We start from the raw sequence: 20702 nt of genomic DNA on the forward strand, positions 1-20702 counted from the left end.
GATTCCAAAGCTGAGAAACCCTGAAAGGCTATGGTCACAAAAACATAAATGTCAGTGTTGTTGATCCAATCTGGAAAAATCTCAAAACATATAAGAATTTGAGCTTGTAAACAATGTCACTTCAATGAAAAATAAAAGAATAAAAATGATTTGGGAAATTGTAAAAATTCAAACACCAACATTTATATTGCTGAGTGTTTTAAGGATCCACACAAAAGTTATTTTTAATAAAATTAATTTGAAAAGTCAATATAAAAGCAGAGACAAACTTGGTCAAATTAATTTATGAGGAGATGGCAGCAGAGTAGGCAGGGAACTTTACTGCCAGAACTCAAATGCAAAAGGTATGCAAAAGTTCTTATTCGTTTGTAAACATGCTTAAAATTCATGACCCATGTACTATAATGTGAGTGCATACATTGTTTAGCAACTGTCAAGTGGGTGAAAATCACTACTACTGCATTCTTATGAATATTTTTAAAATAACATCATTAGGCACACATGGTACTGATGCTTTAAAATTTAATTTCACAGATGAAAGAACTTGGTGTCATCTTCTACAACTGCAGCTGCCTGGTCCTAGATTTACAAAGGATTTTTGCTTTATATAGTTCATTAAAATTCAAGAGCAGAGTACCTCAGACCTGGTCCAAGAGACTTTATGGAGTCTATGACAATGAAAAGAAATTGCAACTTCAGTTGAATGAAACCAAATCTCAAGCATTTGTGTCGGTGAGTTTTCTTCTTTATTCTCTTCCACTCTTGTTTCTCCAACTTTGTTAAGTTGGAATGTTTAAGTATAATCTATTGTTGTCCAAAATCAACTAATCAAATAGGTTCTGTCCCACCTTTTGAAGAGTTAAAATGTACTAACTTTGATGCCAGTCATATTGTCCCTAACAACAATGACTAAATCATCCTTCCTATTTTCTGATGCTCTTTGTTGTTACCTTGTTAAATTCCCACAATCATTCTATAGATGCTGCAATCCTATGTCAGATTACCCTATTACAAACTACCCACACAAACATCCTCAGATGGCAGGTGCCCATAAGAAAATAGCACACAGCTCTCCTGATAATAGATTCAGTGACCTTTCATCAATAATTTTCAGATTGGGTGAGCGGGGGTTGCTCAGGGGTCTGGATACCTCACTGGTGATTCTAGGCCAATCTACCTGTTTGTTCAGTGCAGGGGCCAGAGGATGCGATGCTATTCTGGCTCTGAAATACCAGGGATATCCAGGCCTCCAGGACCACATCTGGTGGTGGTTATGGGACTTCATTGACTACATCTAGCAACACTCAAAAGACCATGTGGCACCAGGAATTGAACCCGGATATTATCTCCTGTACTAATCCAATAATGTCTTCTGGCCCCTTTCAGACATTTTTAAAAATAGCAAGCAAGTCAGAAATAAAACAGACAGAAAAGAACTGTTGTATTTAACTGAGACTGGAAGGCAAAAGATCTTTCCTGAAAATCATCTCCCTAACCACCTACTCCACTTACTTCCCACTCCACATCCATCCCATCCTATACCCCACTTAGCTTTTCCCTTCCCAAATAAATCCCTCCTCCGGGGTCACTATTCCATTCTCCTTCCACCCTATCATTTACATCCCACAGCTACCGTGTAATGGTACTGGGAATAGGTATTCAATGCCTGGGCCACAAGAATTGTCCTAAAACCTTAAAGCACTGAAGAACCAATTGGAAAATGTACTTAAAATACAGATTTCCAGTATCCCCTGCTTAGACAAACTTTTCTGAGGTCCCAATTTAACATGGATATTTCTGCAGGAATTCATAAAGGTAAAGGTAAAGGCCCTCCTGTTGTTCATCGATTCGCTCGAGCGGGCCCAGTAACGTCTCCATTGGAGATTTAGTTGTTACTGTGTTTGGCATATCGAATACGTAGCGGGGAGCTTGCCAGGCTCTGCCGTGCGGGCGAGATACTCTCGGTAGCTTGCCAGGCTCTCCGAGAGGGGTGGAGGAATCGAACTCGGGTCGGCCATGTTGGCTGCATGCAAGGCAAACGCCCTACCGCTGTGCTATCGCTCCAGCCCTTAATACTTTATCTCTGGAGATCTTTTTCATCCCTGAAGATCTCTGAAAAAACTTTTTTTTTTTTGCTTTTTGGGTCACACCCAGCGATGCACAGGGGTTACTCCTGGTTCATGCACTCAGGAATTACTCCTGGTGGTGCTCAGGGGACCATATGGGATGCTGGGAATCGAACCCGGGTCAGGCCGCGTGCAAGGCAAACACCCTACCCATTGTGCTATCACTCCAGCCCCCTCTGAAAAACTTTTGTCCCTGAAAATCTCACTGAAAAGTGACTTGTGTCCCTCTTTTACCTATTAAGTTAAAGTACAATCTAAAATTTCAGGAATATTTTTATATAGAGAAAAAAGAGTTGACCTTATTCACTTAAATACACAGAAATATTAAATAAACTGAAAAGTTTTCATAAATATAACCAAAATATGGGGAGAGGTTATGTGTGGGAAATAATGACACGGTTGCAAGTAGCATATTGTATGGGGCATTTTATCAGTAGTTATTTCTTGTATTCATTTTCATCTTCTCTCAAGACAATACTAGAAAACAATGAAAACCAGATAGTCTTGATTTGTAAGTTGAAAAGAAAATCTGCCAACAAAACTAAAGTCAGATATTTTGCAAACCACAACACCCAATAGGAGAGAGAGAACAAAAGGGAATGCCCTGCTACAGAGACAGGGTGGGATGGGAGGGATGGGAGGTGGGAGGGATACTGGGATCCATGGTGGTGGGAAATGGGCACTGGTGGAGGGATGGGTATTTGATCATTGTATAATTGAAACCCAAGCACAAAAATTTGTAAGTCTACAACTGTAGCTCATGGTGTCTTACTAATAAAAATTAAAAAAAAAAAAGACTGCCAACTCAGTCAGGAAGATGAGAAAGACCCAGAAATTGAAAATGAAACAAAATAACCGGTTCTTTGAAGGATTACCAAAAGAGTAAATGCTCCAGAAGCTAAATTTAAAAACTGTTTCAAGAGAGTGGGAGAATATTGATGAAAATTGCAGAAAATTCTGTTTTCGACAAAAGTAATGAAAAAGATGGCAGAAATAGAATCAATCTTTTTCAAGCGTCTGCACACTTTCAGAGGTTTGCAGCAAGTTGGGAGAGTTCATTAAATAAAATGAAATGAATTCCAAGAAAAAAAATAAAGTCAGATAGAAGCAGGATGACACCACAAGAGATACTTGTTCAACTTGACTCAGAAAAACAGATAGGATGCAATGAGAAATTATAATTAAATTTAATTAATTTAACTTTCTTCACTAATACATTTAAATCTACAAAATATAGGTAAATCTTACTAATATGTAATTTAGAACTGAGGAAAGGAGAAATTTTTTTCAACATTCTCCTTTAAGGAAATGTGAACAGACCTATGAAAGTACAAAATTATATTTTATCATAAAAAGAGAATATTGGCACCTGCCCTCTAAAAGCTCCAGCGGTAACCATTTTCTAGAAGCCAGCGAAAAGTACCAAGTACTAGTTTGCAGTGATGGCAAATCCCAAGTCTTGAGGGACAGGGGAGGAGTGGGCCCTCCTTCTTCCCACCTCAATGGGACACCAGATGATGTCACAACCGCCCACTGTCTACTTATGCTCCCATGTGGTCACAATCCAGAAACACACAGATGAAACTTGGACCGAGCAACTTTCGGCAGAGATGGCCCTGGACTTTGCAAAAGGCCTTCTCCGCTGGGCTGCTCCAGATGGGGGCAGGTGTTGTCCCTCTGCCTGTCCTCTAAGAGCTCCATCAGTCGCCATTTTCTAGAAGCCATCGAGAAACACCAAGTACGAGTTGGAGGTTATCGAAAATTCCAATTCTCGAGGAACAAGGGAGGAGCGGGCTCTCCTTCCCCCAGCCCTGATGGGATGCCAAGATGATGTCACATCTGCCCACTGTCTACTTAAGCTCCCACGTGGCCACAATCCTGAGACACACAAACGAATTTTGGACCCCAGCAACTTGCTGCAGCGATTTCTTCAGACCTTAATTATTAAAATCTTAGAATTCCTTGAGCTTCTCTCGTGGCTGCGTGACATTATACTATATTCATAACAAGCAATACAAAACACATTGTCTAGCATTGCATTTTTGGCGGTATGAGGGGTGGAAGGACTGGTCTTGAAATATCGAAGGTAACTAAAGTAGAGAAAGAATATTTTGCAAATTGTCTGCCATACAGGTAGGGGGAGATGTGGAATGGGGAGGAAATCTGGAGATTTTGGTGGTGGAAAGCATGTACTGGTGAAGGGATAGTTGTTTAATAACCGTATGACAAAGTTCAAATATGAGATTTTTGTTACTGTACCTCATGGTGAATTAATTAAAATTTTTTTAAAAAGACATAGAATATTGGGGCTGAGAAATAGTAGTGGGGGGGAGGGCTGTAGCAATAGCACAGCGGGTAAGTTTGCCTTGCACGCGGTCGACCCAGGTTCGATTCCCAGCATCCCATATGGTCTCCTGAGCACCACCAGGAGTAATTCCTGAATGCAGAGCCAGAAGTAACACTGGTGCATTGCCGGATGTGACCCAAAAAGTAAAAATAAATAAATAAATAAAAATAAAATTTAAAAAAGAAAGAAAGAAATAGTAGTGGGTAAGGCACTTGCCTTGCATGTGACCAACCCAGGTTAATTTTCTAGCATCCCAAATGGTCTCCTAAGTACCTTCAGGAGTAATTCCTGAGTACAGAACCAAGAGTAGTACCCCTAAACATCACTGGATGTGGCCCCAAAACCAAAACAAATAAATAATCTTAGAAACATTTATAACACGGATAATGCTTAAGTACCTGCATTAATTAGTAAAAGAGTCTAATAAAAATTTGTAGAGGTGTAAAAAAAATGACCTGCATAGGCATAGACCATTTAATACAAGTGAAATATTGATTCTTTAGTGAAAAAAGTATAAAAACCCTTAGCAAGCTAGAAACAGACATTTTTATTGTAGTAGAGGCCAACCATAAGCATCACAAATAAATATCATATTCAATGGCAAGGTGCTGAGAAGATTGTCTTGTCTTTTAAAAAGGGTTTCTTCAAAACTGAAAGATAATCTAGCTGGATAGAATATTCTTGGTGAGGTGTTCATTTCATTGAATTTTTGTACATTACCCCTCCACTTTCTTCTGTTTCACAGAGTCTTATTTGATAAATCTGTGAATCTTAGGGGATTTTCTTTGTGTAAATTCGTTTTTTCATGTAGCCGCTTTCAATATTCAGTTTTTGTCTTTTTCATTCTAGTTATAATGTGCCTTGGAGTTTTCCTAGTACTATTTTCTCTGGGATCCTTCAGACATCTTAGATCAGTGTGTCTACGCATTTTCAACTCTGGAAAATGCTTATTTATAATTTTATTAGTGGTTCTTTTTTGGATATTAACCCCAAGTGTTCTAGGCTTCATCAGTGAATTGCCCCTTTTCCTCCCCCCAGAGAACCTTTACAGTGCTCTTATGAGTACTACTAATCCCCCAAGTTTATATTTAACCTTTCCTTTGTGCTTTACCTCCCATTCTGTTAGCTATTAGATTCTCCAAGTCAGGCTTGGTTACCTATTAAGCCAAACCTTCTGGTGACTCTGGATTTTGTGTCTGTAGTGAATTACTCTTTCCTCTATAACCTTTTTATATTTCACTATAGAACAATTTTCTTTGCTTAAGTACAGAAATACTGTTAATGCTATGCTCCTAATATTTGTGAATTAATTGACTCTGAGACATATCTACTCCTGAGCATGTGTCATAATTACTTGACTCATGCTTCAGTATATCTGAAGAAATATTTTTTTTTCCCAACCCAGAAAGCTGGGTCCCACCGAGAGATCATGGATGGACCTGATGCAAGCAGCAAAGCTACCCTGGATTTGATATGATACAGTCTAGAAATCATAAAGCACAGTCTTGGTACAAGCCATAATGACTTAAAAGAAAGGACCCCATGGAGTAGGAAAAGCTAATCCTGCCTGAGTACTTAGTCTAGGATTTAGGGTAAAAGCCCAGCAGACCTTTAACCTATGCCCTTGCAGTTCACAGAACTTTATTTTGGAATCTATATTTCTTACTGTGTTTATCAAAATAACTGCAAATAGTAATAAGAAGTAAACTTATGGGCTGGAGCTGTAGTACAGTGGGTAGGGCATTTGCTTTGCATGCGGCCAACCCAGGCTCAATTCCCAGTATCCCATATGGTCCCCTGAGCATCACCAGGGGTAATTCCTGAGTGCAAAGCCAGGAGTAGTAACCCCTGTGCATAGCTGGGTGTGACCCAAAAAGGAAAAAAAAGAGGTAAACTTAGTTGTTTAATATCTACTAGCAGCAAGGGAAAGAGAAAAGCAATATAGATGTATGTTGCCCCTGAGCAAATTTCTCAGTATAATTTCAGACAGAATGTTTCCTTGAATTAATCCCCCCACCCAAAGAATTCCCTCTGTTGAAACACTACCTTTATAATAATGATGATGTGTAAATGATCAATCACACCTCCGTGCAGTCCTTGACATCAACCCCCCTCTGATGTTCTATAAGTATGCTATTTAGTTCTGAGATAAATGTCCACTGTCCACTGTCCGTTGACCTGAATCAATCTGTAGGTTCCTGTCTCTTCATTTCTCCACCACGGAGGCCAGGGAGGCGGTTCTTGGCCACTGAACATGTCGTACCAAGGAATCTCTCAATTTTTCTTTTCCTTATAGTTCTTCATTGAATTTGTTTTGCTATATTTCAGAGATTGATGATTCTTGTAGTTTCTTTGTAAAACTTCTCCTACAGTTCTCTGGTTGGTGTTCATTTCTTTCTAGAATGTTTTCCATCTTATATTTTTAGGGGGATATTTTAGAGGATAATTCATCTTCGAATTTACAAATATTTTACTGACCCACTATTATTCTACTGGTTAGGCCTTCTATTGACTTTTTTTTATATCACCTACCATACTCTGTATTTCTATCATTTCTGATTTCATTTTTATCATTTCTGATCCTATAATTTGCTTTGCCTAATTAACTATACAACAGATTCTTTTGCTTATTACAGATGGTACTGGCAGCACCTTCTGTGCCATTCAAAGGTCATTCAAAGGTCATCTATTTGTGTAATATCTACAGTCACTGATGCTCATTGCTTAAAATGACTGAGAAGGAATTAAAAGTCAGCAATGTTCAATTGTATCGCCTATTATCTTTAATTGTTAGAAGAAATATTTTTCATACATTTATAAAGAAAAGTGATAAAAACCTTCAAAATAGTATATTTTCCCTTTAGTATCCAATAGTGGTTAATGAAATAAAAATTAAATGTGCTTTCTTTAATCATTTTTATTTGAGGGTGGAAGAATTGGTGTTTTTAGCAATATTTAGTGTACTATATTAGTATTATTATTCTGAATGTGTTTAGACATTAAAGAAGAATGAGTGGATGGAGGAGTGAGAACAGGAGACAATACAAAAGAGGGAACAATTTATCTCAGTAACAAATAGAGTTTTTTGTATATATGCATACTAGGGAATAGTAGAGGACAATTTTTATTTTTTAACTAGTACACTAGATTTCTTTTTTAATTGTTTTGAATCTAGGTAGTTTCATTAGACAGTTTTTATTGAAACTTATTTAGAAAAATGTGACAGGAGAGAAAGGGAGAAGTGTGTTCCAGAGAATACAGGCTTCTCCAGGTGAAAATAGCCAAAGAAGCATAGAGACAAGCAAGGAAGATATGTGTTCAAGGAAGAACACTGACTTGAAGAATGAGACTGGTTTTCTTTTAAATAGAAAAACAAAAGACTAGGAAAATTATGCTTGTTTCCCTCCTCTCCCAAAAAATAATTTATGTGATCAAAAGCTCATTTACCAAGTGAGCTTCCCTCTTTTTAGGGGTACCTGGAGGGTGTGTGACTTCAAAATATCCCTTCTAGGGGCTGGAGTGATAGCATAGTGGGTAGGGCGTTTGCCTTCACGCAGCTGACCTGGGTTCAATTCCCAGCATCCCATATGGTCCCCTGAGCACCGCCAGGGGTAATTCCTGAGTGCAGAGCCAGGAGTTACCCCTGAGCATCACCGGGTGTGACCCAAAAATTTAAAAAAAAAATCAAAATACCCCTTCTAAGTTGGGTGGGATATTGATTCAAAATATTTGGTGATTGTGGGAAGTGGGCACTGGTGGAGGGATGGTATTTGATCATTGTATGATTGAAACCCAAGCACAAAAGTGTGTAAGTCTGCAACTGTACCTCATGATGTCTCACTATTAAAAATTTTTTAATAAAAAAAAAATTTGGTGATTGACTTTGATCAGCTAACACTGACTTTCCAGGAAGTTCTAGAAACTGCTTGACCTTTTTGTTATGGTTAGTATGTATCTGTGTATTAGTTGTGCTCTTAGATTTTCCATAGTGCATTGCTTCTGAGTAAGACTGGAAGTATGTATAAAATTATTTGTCCTTTCCATTGAAAAACATTAAGATGATCAAAGTACACTTTTTCCTTTCTAACAATTTTATCAAGATATAATTACTAATATATCTTGCTACATTTAATATTTTTCCATATTTTACTAAGATAAAAATCACCATAAGTAACATGATAAAAGTACTTCAAACATAATATGCTTCTTTTTCATTTTACTTAAGTCTTTCAGAATATACTTTTTTCCTGGCTCTTCTAATGCATTTGGTTATTATAATAAATCACTTGAGTTTTCTCTTAGAATTATGGATTACCTGTTTTCATTAATAAATTCTCTTATTCCTGATTGCAGAAAAAATTTATTTAAACAGAGGCCCAAGATATTTAGATTGTATGTTCTGAGCATTTTCATAACCCACATTAAATTTCAAAAAAACTACCTCCAGGGTAAAGTGCTTGCTGCATTGTATAGTAATACTTGAGAAAAAAATGACAGTGATGAATTGCAAGAAAATATACCTCAGTGACAAATGTAGAACTCTGAAAACTAGTGAATTACTGAAAGCAAAAAATTCCCTCCCCACATGGATGTAAGCAACAGATTTGAGACCCACCACACCACATTTTCATCTCTATGTTTTTCAACTTTGATTGAAAAAAATTTTTTTTTCACCTAAGAAAACACATGAAAGTAAATTTGCAAACATTTACTTTAAAAGTGGAGATCCTGAGAACAAGCAATTCCATTTTTGGGTATCTACCCCAAGGACAGAAAAATATTCATTCAGAAGTACATATGCACACTGTTATTTACTGCAGCACTCAGTACAAAGGCTAAGATTTAAAATCAACCTAGGTGTTCAATAACAGATCAGTGGTTCATGAAGATTTCATATATATGACGTATATATATTTTAATCACTGTCACTATCATTGTCCTCCTGTTGTTCATCGATTTGCTCGAGCGGGCCCAGTAACATTGTGAGACTTGTTACTGTATTTGGCATGTCAAATACGCCACAGGTAGCTTGCCAGGCTTTGCCGTGCAGAGGAATCGAACTCAGGTTGGCCATGTTGGCTGCATGCAAGGCAAACGCCCTACCTGCTGTGCTATCGCTCCAGCCCATATATTTTAATATATATGTATACATATATATTAAAATATATATGCAATGAAATACTACACAGCTGTAAGGAATGATGAAATCATGCAATGTGCCACAACACAGAACTGGAAGATATCATGTTAAAATGAAATAAGCCAGAAAGACAAACATAGCATGATATCACCTAATATGTGTTATTTAGAGTAACTGGATGAGTAAATGAGTAAATGATCTAAGAGGGGAAGGGGAATGTCTAGGTAACCTTAGGCCCCAGAGTGTAGAGATGAGAAGAAAAGAAATGGAGTGAAGCAGAAGTGGAGAAGAGATAAATAAAAAACAATTGGGGCAGGGGTCAAGGGAACTCAGTACATCAGTGGTAGTAAGGAATGATAGAGCTAAATATCCAAAGCACAGAGTCAATAACACTGAAATCACAAGACCAAAACTTTAATAACCAAACTTAAAAGGTGCCTGTCAAGATGACAGGCTGAGGCTGGGTGGGTAGTGGAGAGGAGAGGGAACCTGGGAACACTGCTGGAGGGAAGTTGTCACTGGTGATGGGTTCAGTGATGAAAAATTATGTATCAAAAACCCAACTATGAATAGCTTTGTAACTCACGAGCTTTAATAAAATAAAATTTAGTAGGAAAAGTTGAGATCCTTTAAAACCAATAAAGCAGCAGCAACACAACAACAAAAGAGAATACAGAGGAAAATCAAAATCTTGAAAGTTTGACTTTTGTGTCTTCACAGAATTCTCCCAAACTCTTTTGCCCTAAAAACAGAAGCTTTGACATAGATGCTATCTACAGTGTAATTGATGATGCCAAACAGTACGTATACATTGCCGTCATGGACTACCTGCCCATCTCCAGCACAAGCACCAAAAGGTCAGTGGAAGCCTTGTTTTCACTTTGATCCCCATAACTAGGGTCAGAGACTAAACTGAGAACACAGAAGACAGCAACCTGACAATAAGATGCTATAAGATTCCTTAAGATGGAAATCTTAAAATTTACTTTGTAAGGCCTCTTCTATTCCAGAGAATCCCGTGTTGTATCTAATCTACCTATCTTCTTTTCTCCCATTTCCTAAATAAACTTGTCTTACTTTTCCTTTTTTTTAGGGAAGTGAATTTTTTTAAATTATTTTAATGAGTTACACCACCTGAGTGCTGGAGAACAGATGACTAGTTAAAGAATGGTTACAAAGGATTTCATTCCGAACAATCGAATATTATGTAGCCTTTAGAAAAGATGAAGTAATGAAATTTGCATATAAGTGTATCAACATAGAGTATCATGTTAAGTGAAATGAGTCAGAAAGAGAGGGACAGACATAGAATGACTGTATTCATTGATGGAATATAAAGTAACATAACGGGAGACTAACACACAAGGATGATAGTGATGCACAGGGTTTACTCCTGGCTCATGCACTCAGGAATTACTACTGGTGGAGCTTGGGATGCTGGGAATCGAACCCGGGTCAACTGCGTGCAAGGCAAATGCCCTACCTGCTATGCTATCGCTCCAGTCCCAGAACTTCTACTTTTTAAAGAAGGAAGAAGTGAATTGAATAATCATGTAGATAAATAAATGTTTCATTAAAAAGTAGAAGCCTAGATGCTGGGGAGAGAATAAGGATTAAAGCACTAGCTTCTCATGTGGCAAGCCACAGTCTGAGTAAATACCCAAGTTCCATATAAGTTCCTCTCAGCACTGCCAAAAGTGATCCTTGAGCACAGAACTAGGAGTAATCTCTGAACACTGCTGAGTATGGTTTAAAAACCAACCAAAAAAATTTAATAAGATAAATAAAATCAAAATCCTGGGTTAAGTAATTCAGTACCTTTCATGAGGAAAGACCAAGTTTAATACCTGCAGCACAATAATCACTTGAGCACTGCCAGGAGCAACCCGAGCAACAAGCTGGACTCTGTGAACTTTCAGGGGCCAAAATTTAAAATTATGCCCCAAATTTAACTAATTAAATCAATAAATAGGAATCAAAAGTCTTATTTCATTTTTTCCTGTGTTAGCAATCAAGTTTAGTTCTTGAAGCAAGTAATTTAATTCTTAGTTTTGTGTCTTTATTTTGTGTTTCTTCAGTGACATGAAATACATCTTTCCAAAAAGTAATCAGTATTGTGAAATGCACCCCAATTAAGTCTATTTTAACATATTATTCATTAAAAATTACCTATTAGACACTGTGCAAGAGTGATTAAAATATGAACATAAGTTCTAGGAAATGTATCCAATATGGGCAAATAGACACATAATAGTTTATCATCTCAAAGTGATGTGAATGGAATAACATATATATAAGTCTGAAAATTCTACATGCTGGATAAAAGGAAAGCTAAGAAGAAACATTAAAGGTAGAGTATGCCTATTGGATGAAAAGCCACTGAAATGCAGTTTTTAATCTGTAGATATTTATCACAAAAAAAAAAAAAACAAGTGCAGAAGGAAATTTTCCTTCTTTAAGTTAAGTAGAATGAGTTTTTTTTTTAATTTCGCTTAAGATGTGAGAGGAGAGAAATATAAATGTTCCAGAGAATGCAGTCATTTCCAGAGGAGAAAAAGTCTGAAACTGAGTTTTTCCAAGTAACAGAGTATAGATTAAGAGCAAAAAGAACTATGAGCCAGGCTATGTAGCAAGTTCAATATGGAAATTAGAATCAAGATAAGATCAAATTGAGATCAATGGGAGATTAAATTGGAAAGAGAACAAAGATGAGATACAGGAGGGCCTGACAAAATATGGGGATTTCCATGACTTTGGGGCACCCTCACTGGTTTAATCAAAAGATTTGTTAAGCTTTTAGATGGCTCATTTTGGCAGACACGACATTAGAAAAAATGAAGTCATGAACTTCACTTATAAATGAAGGGATATGGAGAGTATCATGCTGAGTAAAATAAGTCAGAGGAAGAAGGATACACATAGAATGACTGCACTCACTTGTGGGATATCAAAAAAAAAAGGCATAGCATGAGATGAACACCCAAGGACAGTAGAAACAAGGGCCAGGATGAATGGTCCATGGTTGAAAGCCTGCGGGCAGGTGGGATAGAGAAGGGACCATTATGACAATGATTCTTGGAAGGGATGGCTCTGGATGGAAGATGTGTGCTGAAAATGGGTAATTCCCAAAAGGAGAGAAAGAGAGAGAGAGAATGAGAGAAAGGGAGAGAGAGAGTACCTTCCATAGAGGGGCTAAGGGGGACAGGTAGCAGTAGGGATTTGGGGGATATTGGGTGGGAAATATACACTGGTGAAGGGATGGGTATTGGAACATTGTGTGACTGAAACCTGATCACGAAAGTTTTGTAACTTTATCTTATGGTGATGCAATTAAAATAAGCACATTTTTAAAATGTGTACTAGACAGGAAAAATTGGAGTCAAAGAAACACCTTGGAGTTGTTATAGCTATCCAGTTAGGGTAACTGAGGGCACTGACTAGGGCAATTAAAGAAAGGAGAGAAAAAGTGGAAGGAATTCTAGACATATTTCTGAGGGACCTGTAGAAAGGGAGAACTGTTATGGTTTCCAGGATTTTACTTTGGGTAATTAGATAATGAAGAATACACAAAATAGGAACAGCTACAATAGGTTTAAGAATTGTATCACAATTATACCCCTATTTTCAAAAGCATTGGGAAATAAGATATGTGAACTTAAGGTTCTGATCTATAAAGTTTTTATAAAGACATAAAAAAATGAAGTTAACTAAGAAGCTTCTGCACCTCAAAAGAAACAATGACCAAAATACAAAGACAGTCTACAGAATGGGAAAGGCCGAATACACATCCGACAAGGGGTTGATATCAAGGATATACAGAGTACTGGTTGAACTCCACAAGAAGAAAACATCCAACCCCATACAAAAATGAGGCAATGAAATGAACAGAAACTTTCTCAAAGAAGAAATTCGAATGCCAAAAAAGCACATGAGAAAATGCTCTACATCATTAATCATCAGGGAGATGCAGATCAAAACCACAATGAGATACCATCTCACACCTCAGAGACTGGCCCACATCCAAAAGAACAAAAGCTGCCGATGCTGGCGTGGATGTGGCGAGAAAGGGACATTCCTTCACTGTTGGTGGGAATGCTGACTGGTTCAGCACTTTGGGAAAACCGTATGGATGACTCTCAAAAAATTAGAAATTGAGCTCCCATTTGACCCAGCAATACCACTCCTGGGAATATATCCCAGAGAGGCAAAACAGTATAGTCGAAGTGACATCTGCACTTGTTTGTTCGTTGCAGCACTCTACAATAGCCAGAATCTGGAAAAAACCTGAGTGCCCGAGAACAGATGACTCGTTAAAGAAACTTTGGTAGAGTCATTCCTAAGCACCACTATATGTAGCCATAAAAAAAAAAAAAACTAAAGATTCAAGAGTTAAAGAAGAGGATGAGCCTGCAAAGGAAATTATTTGCTCACCAAGAATTCCAGGTTCAAGCTCTGAGCCTCTCTACCTCTTCCTTTTAGTCCCCCAAGCTGAGCTGGTCTCTTCTCCCCACCCAGGTCAGTTTATCCACTGCTTCTCGAACCCAGGACTTGGATTTCAGCCTGCAAGCCCCGCAGGCGTCCTCTCCGACTTTGGAAGACAAAGGAGCTCTGAGCCTCTCTGCCTCTTCCTTTTCATCCCCCAAGCTGAGCTGTTCTTCTCTCCCACCCAGTCTTTACTCCCACCACACAGACCACACCACGTACCCGTGGGGGTGTGGCCGCTTTAGAAGTGGGCGTGGCTTCTTTAGAAGTGGGCGTGGCCTAATTTTCAGCAGGCCAAAGCTCATGCTGCCACAGGTAGTTTACTCATACCAAGAAATGTAGTCCCTACACCTACACACCAACATGAAGAAACAACGCATATCCCCACCACAGGGAGAGGACAGTCAAACAAGTCCAGAAGCCTCAGTAGGTGCTATTCACCTAAGGGACCTCTCTGACAAAGAATTCAGATATGTAGTCATGAAGATGTTCAATCACTCAATGAAACAATCAGACAGATAGCCAGTAAATTGAAAGAGGACATGAAAGAAACAATGGCTTGCACAATCGAGGAAATACAGGAAGAAATGAGAGCAGAAATTGGAAAGCTACTCACGGAAATGTCACAAATCAAAGATTCCATAGATGAAATGAAAAACTCAGTCTGTGCCCTCAAAAATAGAATGACCACAGCTGAGGAAAGAATCAGTGAGCTGGAATATCAGCTGCACCAAGCCAACAGGCAACAACAAACAGTGGCAAGGGACCTCAAAATAGCTCTACAGAGAATCAGAGTCCTAGGAGACGATTCCAAGAGAAACAACATTAGAATCATTGGACTACCAGAAGCTCAGGGAAACAATCCCAATGAAAAAGCCATGGTTAAACAAAGCATCGCTGAAAAATTCCCAGAGCTCAACAATTCAGCCACTCAGATTCAAGGAGTCCAACAGGTGCCAGCTAAAAGAGACCCTAACAAAAACATTCCAACACATATCATAGTTAGAATGATCGATGCTCCCCATAGAGACACAATACTGCAAGCAGCAAGATTAAAGAAGGAAATCACATACAAAGAAGCACCCCTTAGATTCACAGCTGATCTATCAGAGGTAACCCTCCAAGTCCGAAGGCAGTGGTGAGATATAGTGAAAAAATTCACTGAAATGAATGCTTCACCAAGAATACTCTATCTGGCTAAACTCTCACTCAAAATCGAAGGAACAGTGCACTATTTTCTAGATAAACAACAGCTCAGGAACTTCATAGACTCAAAACTAAACCTAAAGCAAGGGCTAAAGGGGCTGCTATAAGACAAGACAAACCTACAAACACTACAGACCCTTACAAAAATATGACACAAAACCCCATAACAGTAATCTCTCTCAATGTCAACGGTCTAAATTCACCATTTAAGAGACACAGAGTGGCAAAATGGATACAGAGACAGAACCCAACATTCTGCTGCCTACAAGAAACTCATCTCAACAGTCAGAGTAAACACAGACTCAAAGTCAAAGGATAAAAAACAATCCTGCAAGCAAACAGCTCCTTCAAAAAAGCTGGGGTGGCCATATTATTATCTGAAAACATTAATTTCATGTTGAAAAAGATTACAAGTGACAGAGAAGGCTATTTTCTCTTCATCAAGGGCTATGTAAAACAGAAAGAAATCACACTCTTAAATGTATATGCACCTAATGAGGTAACAGCTAAATATTTAAAACAACTGCTAAGAGATTTTAAGGGGGACATTGCTAGCAACACAACAGTACTTGGAAACTTCAACATCGCCTTATCACCTCTGGATAGATCAACAAGAACACAACTCAGCAAGGAACACTGGCTTTGAAAGAAGAAATAGAAGAGAAAGGGCTTATAGACCTATACAGGGCTTTACACCCCAAAAAGAAAGAATACATATTTTTCTCCAGTGTGCACGGAACATTCTCCACAATAGATCATGTGCTAGGCCACAAAACATACCTCAACAGAATCAGGAAGATAGAAATAGTATCAACCATCTTTTCAAACCACAATGCACTGAGGATAGAAGTGAATCACACACAGACATGGAGAACCAAATCAAACACCTGGAAATTAAACAACTCAATGCTGAACAACGAGTGTGTCAGGAAGGAAGTCAAGGACGAAATCAAAAGATATTTGGAAACAAATGAGAATGAAGACACGAGCTACCAGAACCTTTGGGATGCAGCGTAAGCCATATTAAAGGGAAAATTTATAGCTCTGCAAGCATATCTTAGGACTGTAGAAAGGATGCAGAGAAACAACTTGACCTCACAGCTCAAGACCTTAGAAAAGGATCAACAGAAAGAGCCTAAATCAGGAAGAAGGAAAGAGATCATAAAACTTAGAGCAGAAATCTATGACATGGAAATCAAAGATACAATTCGAAAGATCAATGAAACCAAGAGCTGGTTCTTCGAGAAAATAAACAAGATAGATAAACCACTAGACCACTCACCAAAAAACAGAGAGAGAGAACCCTACTAAACCAAATCAGAAATGAGAAAGGGGATAACACAACAGAAATCAAAGAAATCCAAAAGATAATCAGAGACTACTTTGAAAGTCTATATGCCATGAAACAAGAGAACCTAGAAGAAATGAATAAATCCCTGGACTCCTATAGTCTCCCAAAGCTCAATCAAGAAGATCTAGAATATCTGAACAGATCTATTAACATCAAGGAAATTGAAACTGTAATAGAAAGTCTTCCCAAAAACAAAAGCCCAGGTTCAGATGGATTCACTAGCAAATTTTTCCAAACATTTAAAGAGGACCTACTGCCAGTCCTTCTCAAGCTTTTCTAGGAAATTGAAAAAACAGAAATTCTCCCAAACAGTTTCTATGAAGCCCATATCTCTCTAATACCAAAAGGAAACAAAGACACCACAAGAAAAGAAGACTACAGGCCGATATCGATGAACACGGATGCGAAGATTCTCAATAAAATATTAGCAAATAGAATTCAACTACTTCTCAAAAAGATCATACACCATGACCAAGTAGGATTCATCCCAGGGATGCAAGGCTGGTTTAACACTCAGAAATTAATCAACATAATCCATCATATCAACAATAGAAAAGATAAAAATCATATGATCATATCAATAGATGCAGAGAAAGCATTTGACAAGATCCAGCACCCGTTTATGATGAAAACCCTAGACAAAATGGGGATAGAGGGGACTTTCCTCGATATAGTTAAAATCATCAACCACAAGCCTACAGCAAGCATCATCCTCAATGGGGAAAAACTGAGAGCCTTCCCTCTAAGGTCAGGGACGAGACAAGGATGTCCACTCTCTCCACCCCTGTAATATAGTACTGGAAGTATACTTGAAATAGCGATTAGACAACAAAAAGATATTAAGGGCATTCAGGTAGGAAAGGAAGAAATCAAGCTCTCACTATTCGCAGATGATAAGATACTATACTTAGAGAACCCTAAAACCTCTACCAAGAAACTCCTAGAAACAATAGGCTTGTATAGTAAAGTTGCAGGCTATAAAATCGATACCCAAAAGTCCATGGCTTTCCTATAAGAAAATAGTGAAAGAGAAGAAAGTGACATGAAGAAAACAATCCCGTTCACAATTGTGCCCCAGAAAATCAAGTACCTAGGAATCACCTTAACTAGGGAAGTAAAGGACCTGTACAAAGAAAACTACAAAACGCTACTTCAGGAAATAAAAGAGGACACAAGGAAATGGAAAAATATCCACTGTTCATGGATCGGGAGAATTAACATTGTCAAAATGGCAATACTACCCAAAGCACTGTACAAATTCAACGCGATCCCTATTAGGATACCCATGACATTCTTCAAAGAAATGAAGCAAACACTCCTGGAATTTATATGGTACAATAGGCCTCCACGAATAGCTAAAGAAATTCTTGGGAAAAAGAAAATGGGAGGAATCAACCTCCCTAACTTCAAGCTCTACTACAAAGCAGTAATAATTAAAACAGCATGGTACTGGAACAAATGCAGAGATGTATACCAATGGAACAGAGTTGAATATACTGACATCTCCCCCCAAGCTTATGACCATCTAATCTTCGATAAGGGGGCAAGCAAAGTGAAGTGGAGTAAGGAAAGCCTCATTAACAAATTGTGCTGGCAAAACTGGATGGCTACATGCAAAAAAGTGGGCTCAGATCTCTGCCTAACACCATGTACAAAAGTAAGATCAAAGTGGATTAAAGACATCAACATCAGACCGAAATCCATAGTACATTGAGGAAAAAGTTGGCAAATCTCTCCATGACATAGAAGCTAATGGTATCTTCAAAGATGTCACTTGGCCAAACAAGTGAAAACAGAGATAGACAAATGGGACTATCTTAAACTAAGAAGCTTCTGCACCTCCAAAGAAACAGTGACCAAAATACAAAGACAGTCTACAGAATGGGAAAGGATATTCGCCAACTACACATCTGACAAGAAGTTGATATCAAGGATATACAAAGTGCTGGTTGAACTCCACAAGAAGAAAACATCCAACCCCATCAAAAAATGGGGCGATGAAATGAATAGAAGTTTTCTCAAAGAAGAAATCCGAATGGCTAAAAGGCACATGGGAAAATGCTCCGCATCATTAATCATCAGGGAAATGCAGATCAAAACCACAATGAGATATCATTTCACACCACAGAGACTGGCCCACATCCACAAGAAAAAAACCAACCGGTGCTGGCGCAGATGTGGTGAGAAAGGGATCCTCCTTCACTGCTGGTGGGAATGCCGACTGGTTCAGCCCTTTTGGAAAACAGTATGGACGATTCTAAAAAAATTAGAAATTGATCTCTCATTTGACCCAGCAATACCACTCCTGGGAATATATCCCAGAGAGGCAAAAATGTATAGTCGAAGTGACATCTGCAATTGTCTGTTTATTGCAGCACTCTTTACAATAGCCAGAATCTGGAAAAAACCTGAGTGTCTGAGAACAGATGACTGGTTAAAGAAACTTTGGTACATTTATACAATGGAGTACTATGTAGCTGTTAGAAAAGACAAAGTCATGAAATTTACATACAAGTGATACTACATGGAAAGTATCATGTTAAGTGAAATGACTCAGAAAGAAAGGGATAGACATCGAAATATTGCATTCATCTGGGGGACATAAAGTAACAAAATAGGAGACTAACACCCAAGAATGGCCAAGATTAGTATCAGGAATTTTACTCCATGGCTTAGAGGCCAGCTACACATGCTAGGGGACAAGGGAGCTCAGATAGAGAAGGGAGTACCAAATAAATGGTGTTGGGAGGATCCTCCCAGGATGGGAGAAGCATACTGAAAGTAGACTATAGACCAAACATGATTGTTACCCACTGTCTCTTTTGCAAACCACAACAACCAATAAGAGAGAGAGAACAAAAGGGAATGCCCTGCCACAGAGGCAGGGTGGGATGGGAGTGATGGGCGGTGGGAGGGACACTGGGATCCGTGGTTGTGGGAAATGGGCACTGGTGGAGGGATGGGTATTTGATCATTGTATAATTGAAACCCACGCACAAAATTTGTAAGTCTACAACTGTACCTCATGGTGTCTCACTAATAAAAATTAAATAAATAAATAAACAAATATGGCAAGAAAGGGAAAAAAAGAATTCCAGGTTCAATAGTGGTTAATGGCAGAGAGATTTGTTATTTCTTAAGGAAAGAGTCTATAAAATCATTAGAAAAATAAGAATGTAGGAAAGCACAGTAAAACAGAGCAGAAGCTCTTGAGAGGGAGGAGCAGTATATATAATGAGCAGTAAGGGAACAGAGACACTGTTTAAGGCTCTTAACTATAATCAACCAACTTCATTTTAAACTGTCCTTTTGTAAACTTTTGTCTCAGGGACTTTACCCCGACAGCTTGCATGTTTTCAAAAATATTCTGTAAGATTGTTTGTGTATTATAGAAAAATGTAATGATCGTATTAATGCATAATTAATCTTTCCCAAGATTAATTGTTTTATCTATATTGATATATGTCTACAGGAAATACTGGCCAGATTTGGATGGGAAAATAAGAGAAGCACTTCTCTTGCGAAGTGTTAAAGTTCGACTACTTATAAGCTTCTGGAAAAAAACTGATCCCCTTACATTTAATTTTATTTCATCTCTTAAAGCTATTTGCACTGAAATCGCAAATTGCAGTTTGAAAGTTGTAAGTATTGTATAGACTTTGTTATTAAATGTGTTTATATTTTTACATATACACAGAAGCTTACAAATACTTCCAATAACAGCCACAATAATAACCTGAAAATGAGGATTATTTCAACAGGTCAGTGAAGTGATTTTTCAAAGTATTTACATGTGAAAAGAGGAGACAAGAGCCAGATAGTCCAGCAGGTCGGCACTTGCCTTGTGTGCGGCTGATCCAGGTTCAATCCCATATGGTTCCCCAAGCCCTACCAAGAGTTATCCAGTTGTGGCCCAAGAACAACAAAAAAGACAAGATTTCAAGTTTTCTGGTGGTCTCCAAAGTCAGCTGTCTTTATATAATTTTTTAATGTCTTTATATACTTTTTTTGATATATCCTCTTAGCTTTCTTTGCATTATCTTCGTATAT

At 38.2% G+C, this 20702-nt stretch overlaps 1 protein-coding gene across 1 annotated transcript in view; it reads left to right on the forward strand.

Annotated features, from left to right (window-relative positions):
* PLD5 (phospholipase D family member 5) overlaps nt 1-20702 on the forward strand; it is a 493931-nt gene that overhangs the window by 460680 nt on the left and 12549 nt on the right. Inside the window, exons 6-8 of the mRNA XM_056136541.1 lie at nt 535-732; nt 10334-10470; nt 20125-20293. Coding sequence (XP_055992516.1) covers nt 535-732; nt 10334-10470; nt 20125-20293 — 504 coding nt within the window. The remainder of the gene's footprint in view (nt 1-534; nt 733-10333; nt 10471-20124; nt 20294-20702) is intronic.

This window comes from Sorex fumeus, unplaced genomic scaffold (genome assembly GCF_029834395.1).
Source record: "Sorex fumeus unplaced genomic scaffold, SorFum_2.1 ptg000007l, whole genome shotgun sequence".
Lineage (NCBI taxonomy): Eukaryota > Metazoa > Chordata > Mammalia > Eulipotyphla > Soricidae > Sorex > Sorex fumeus.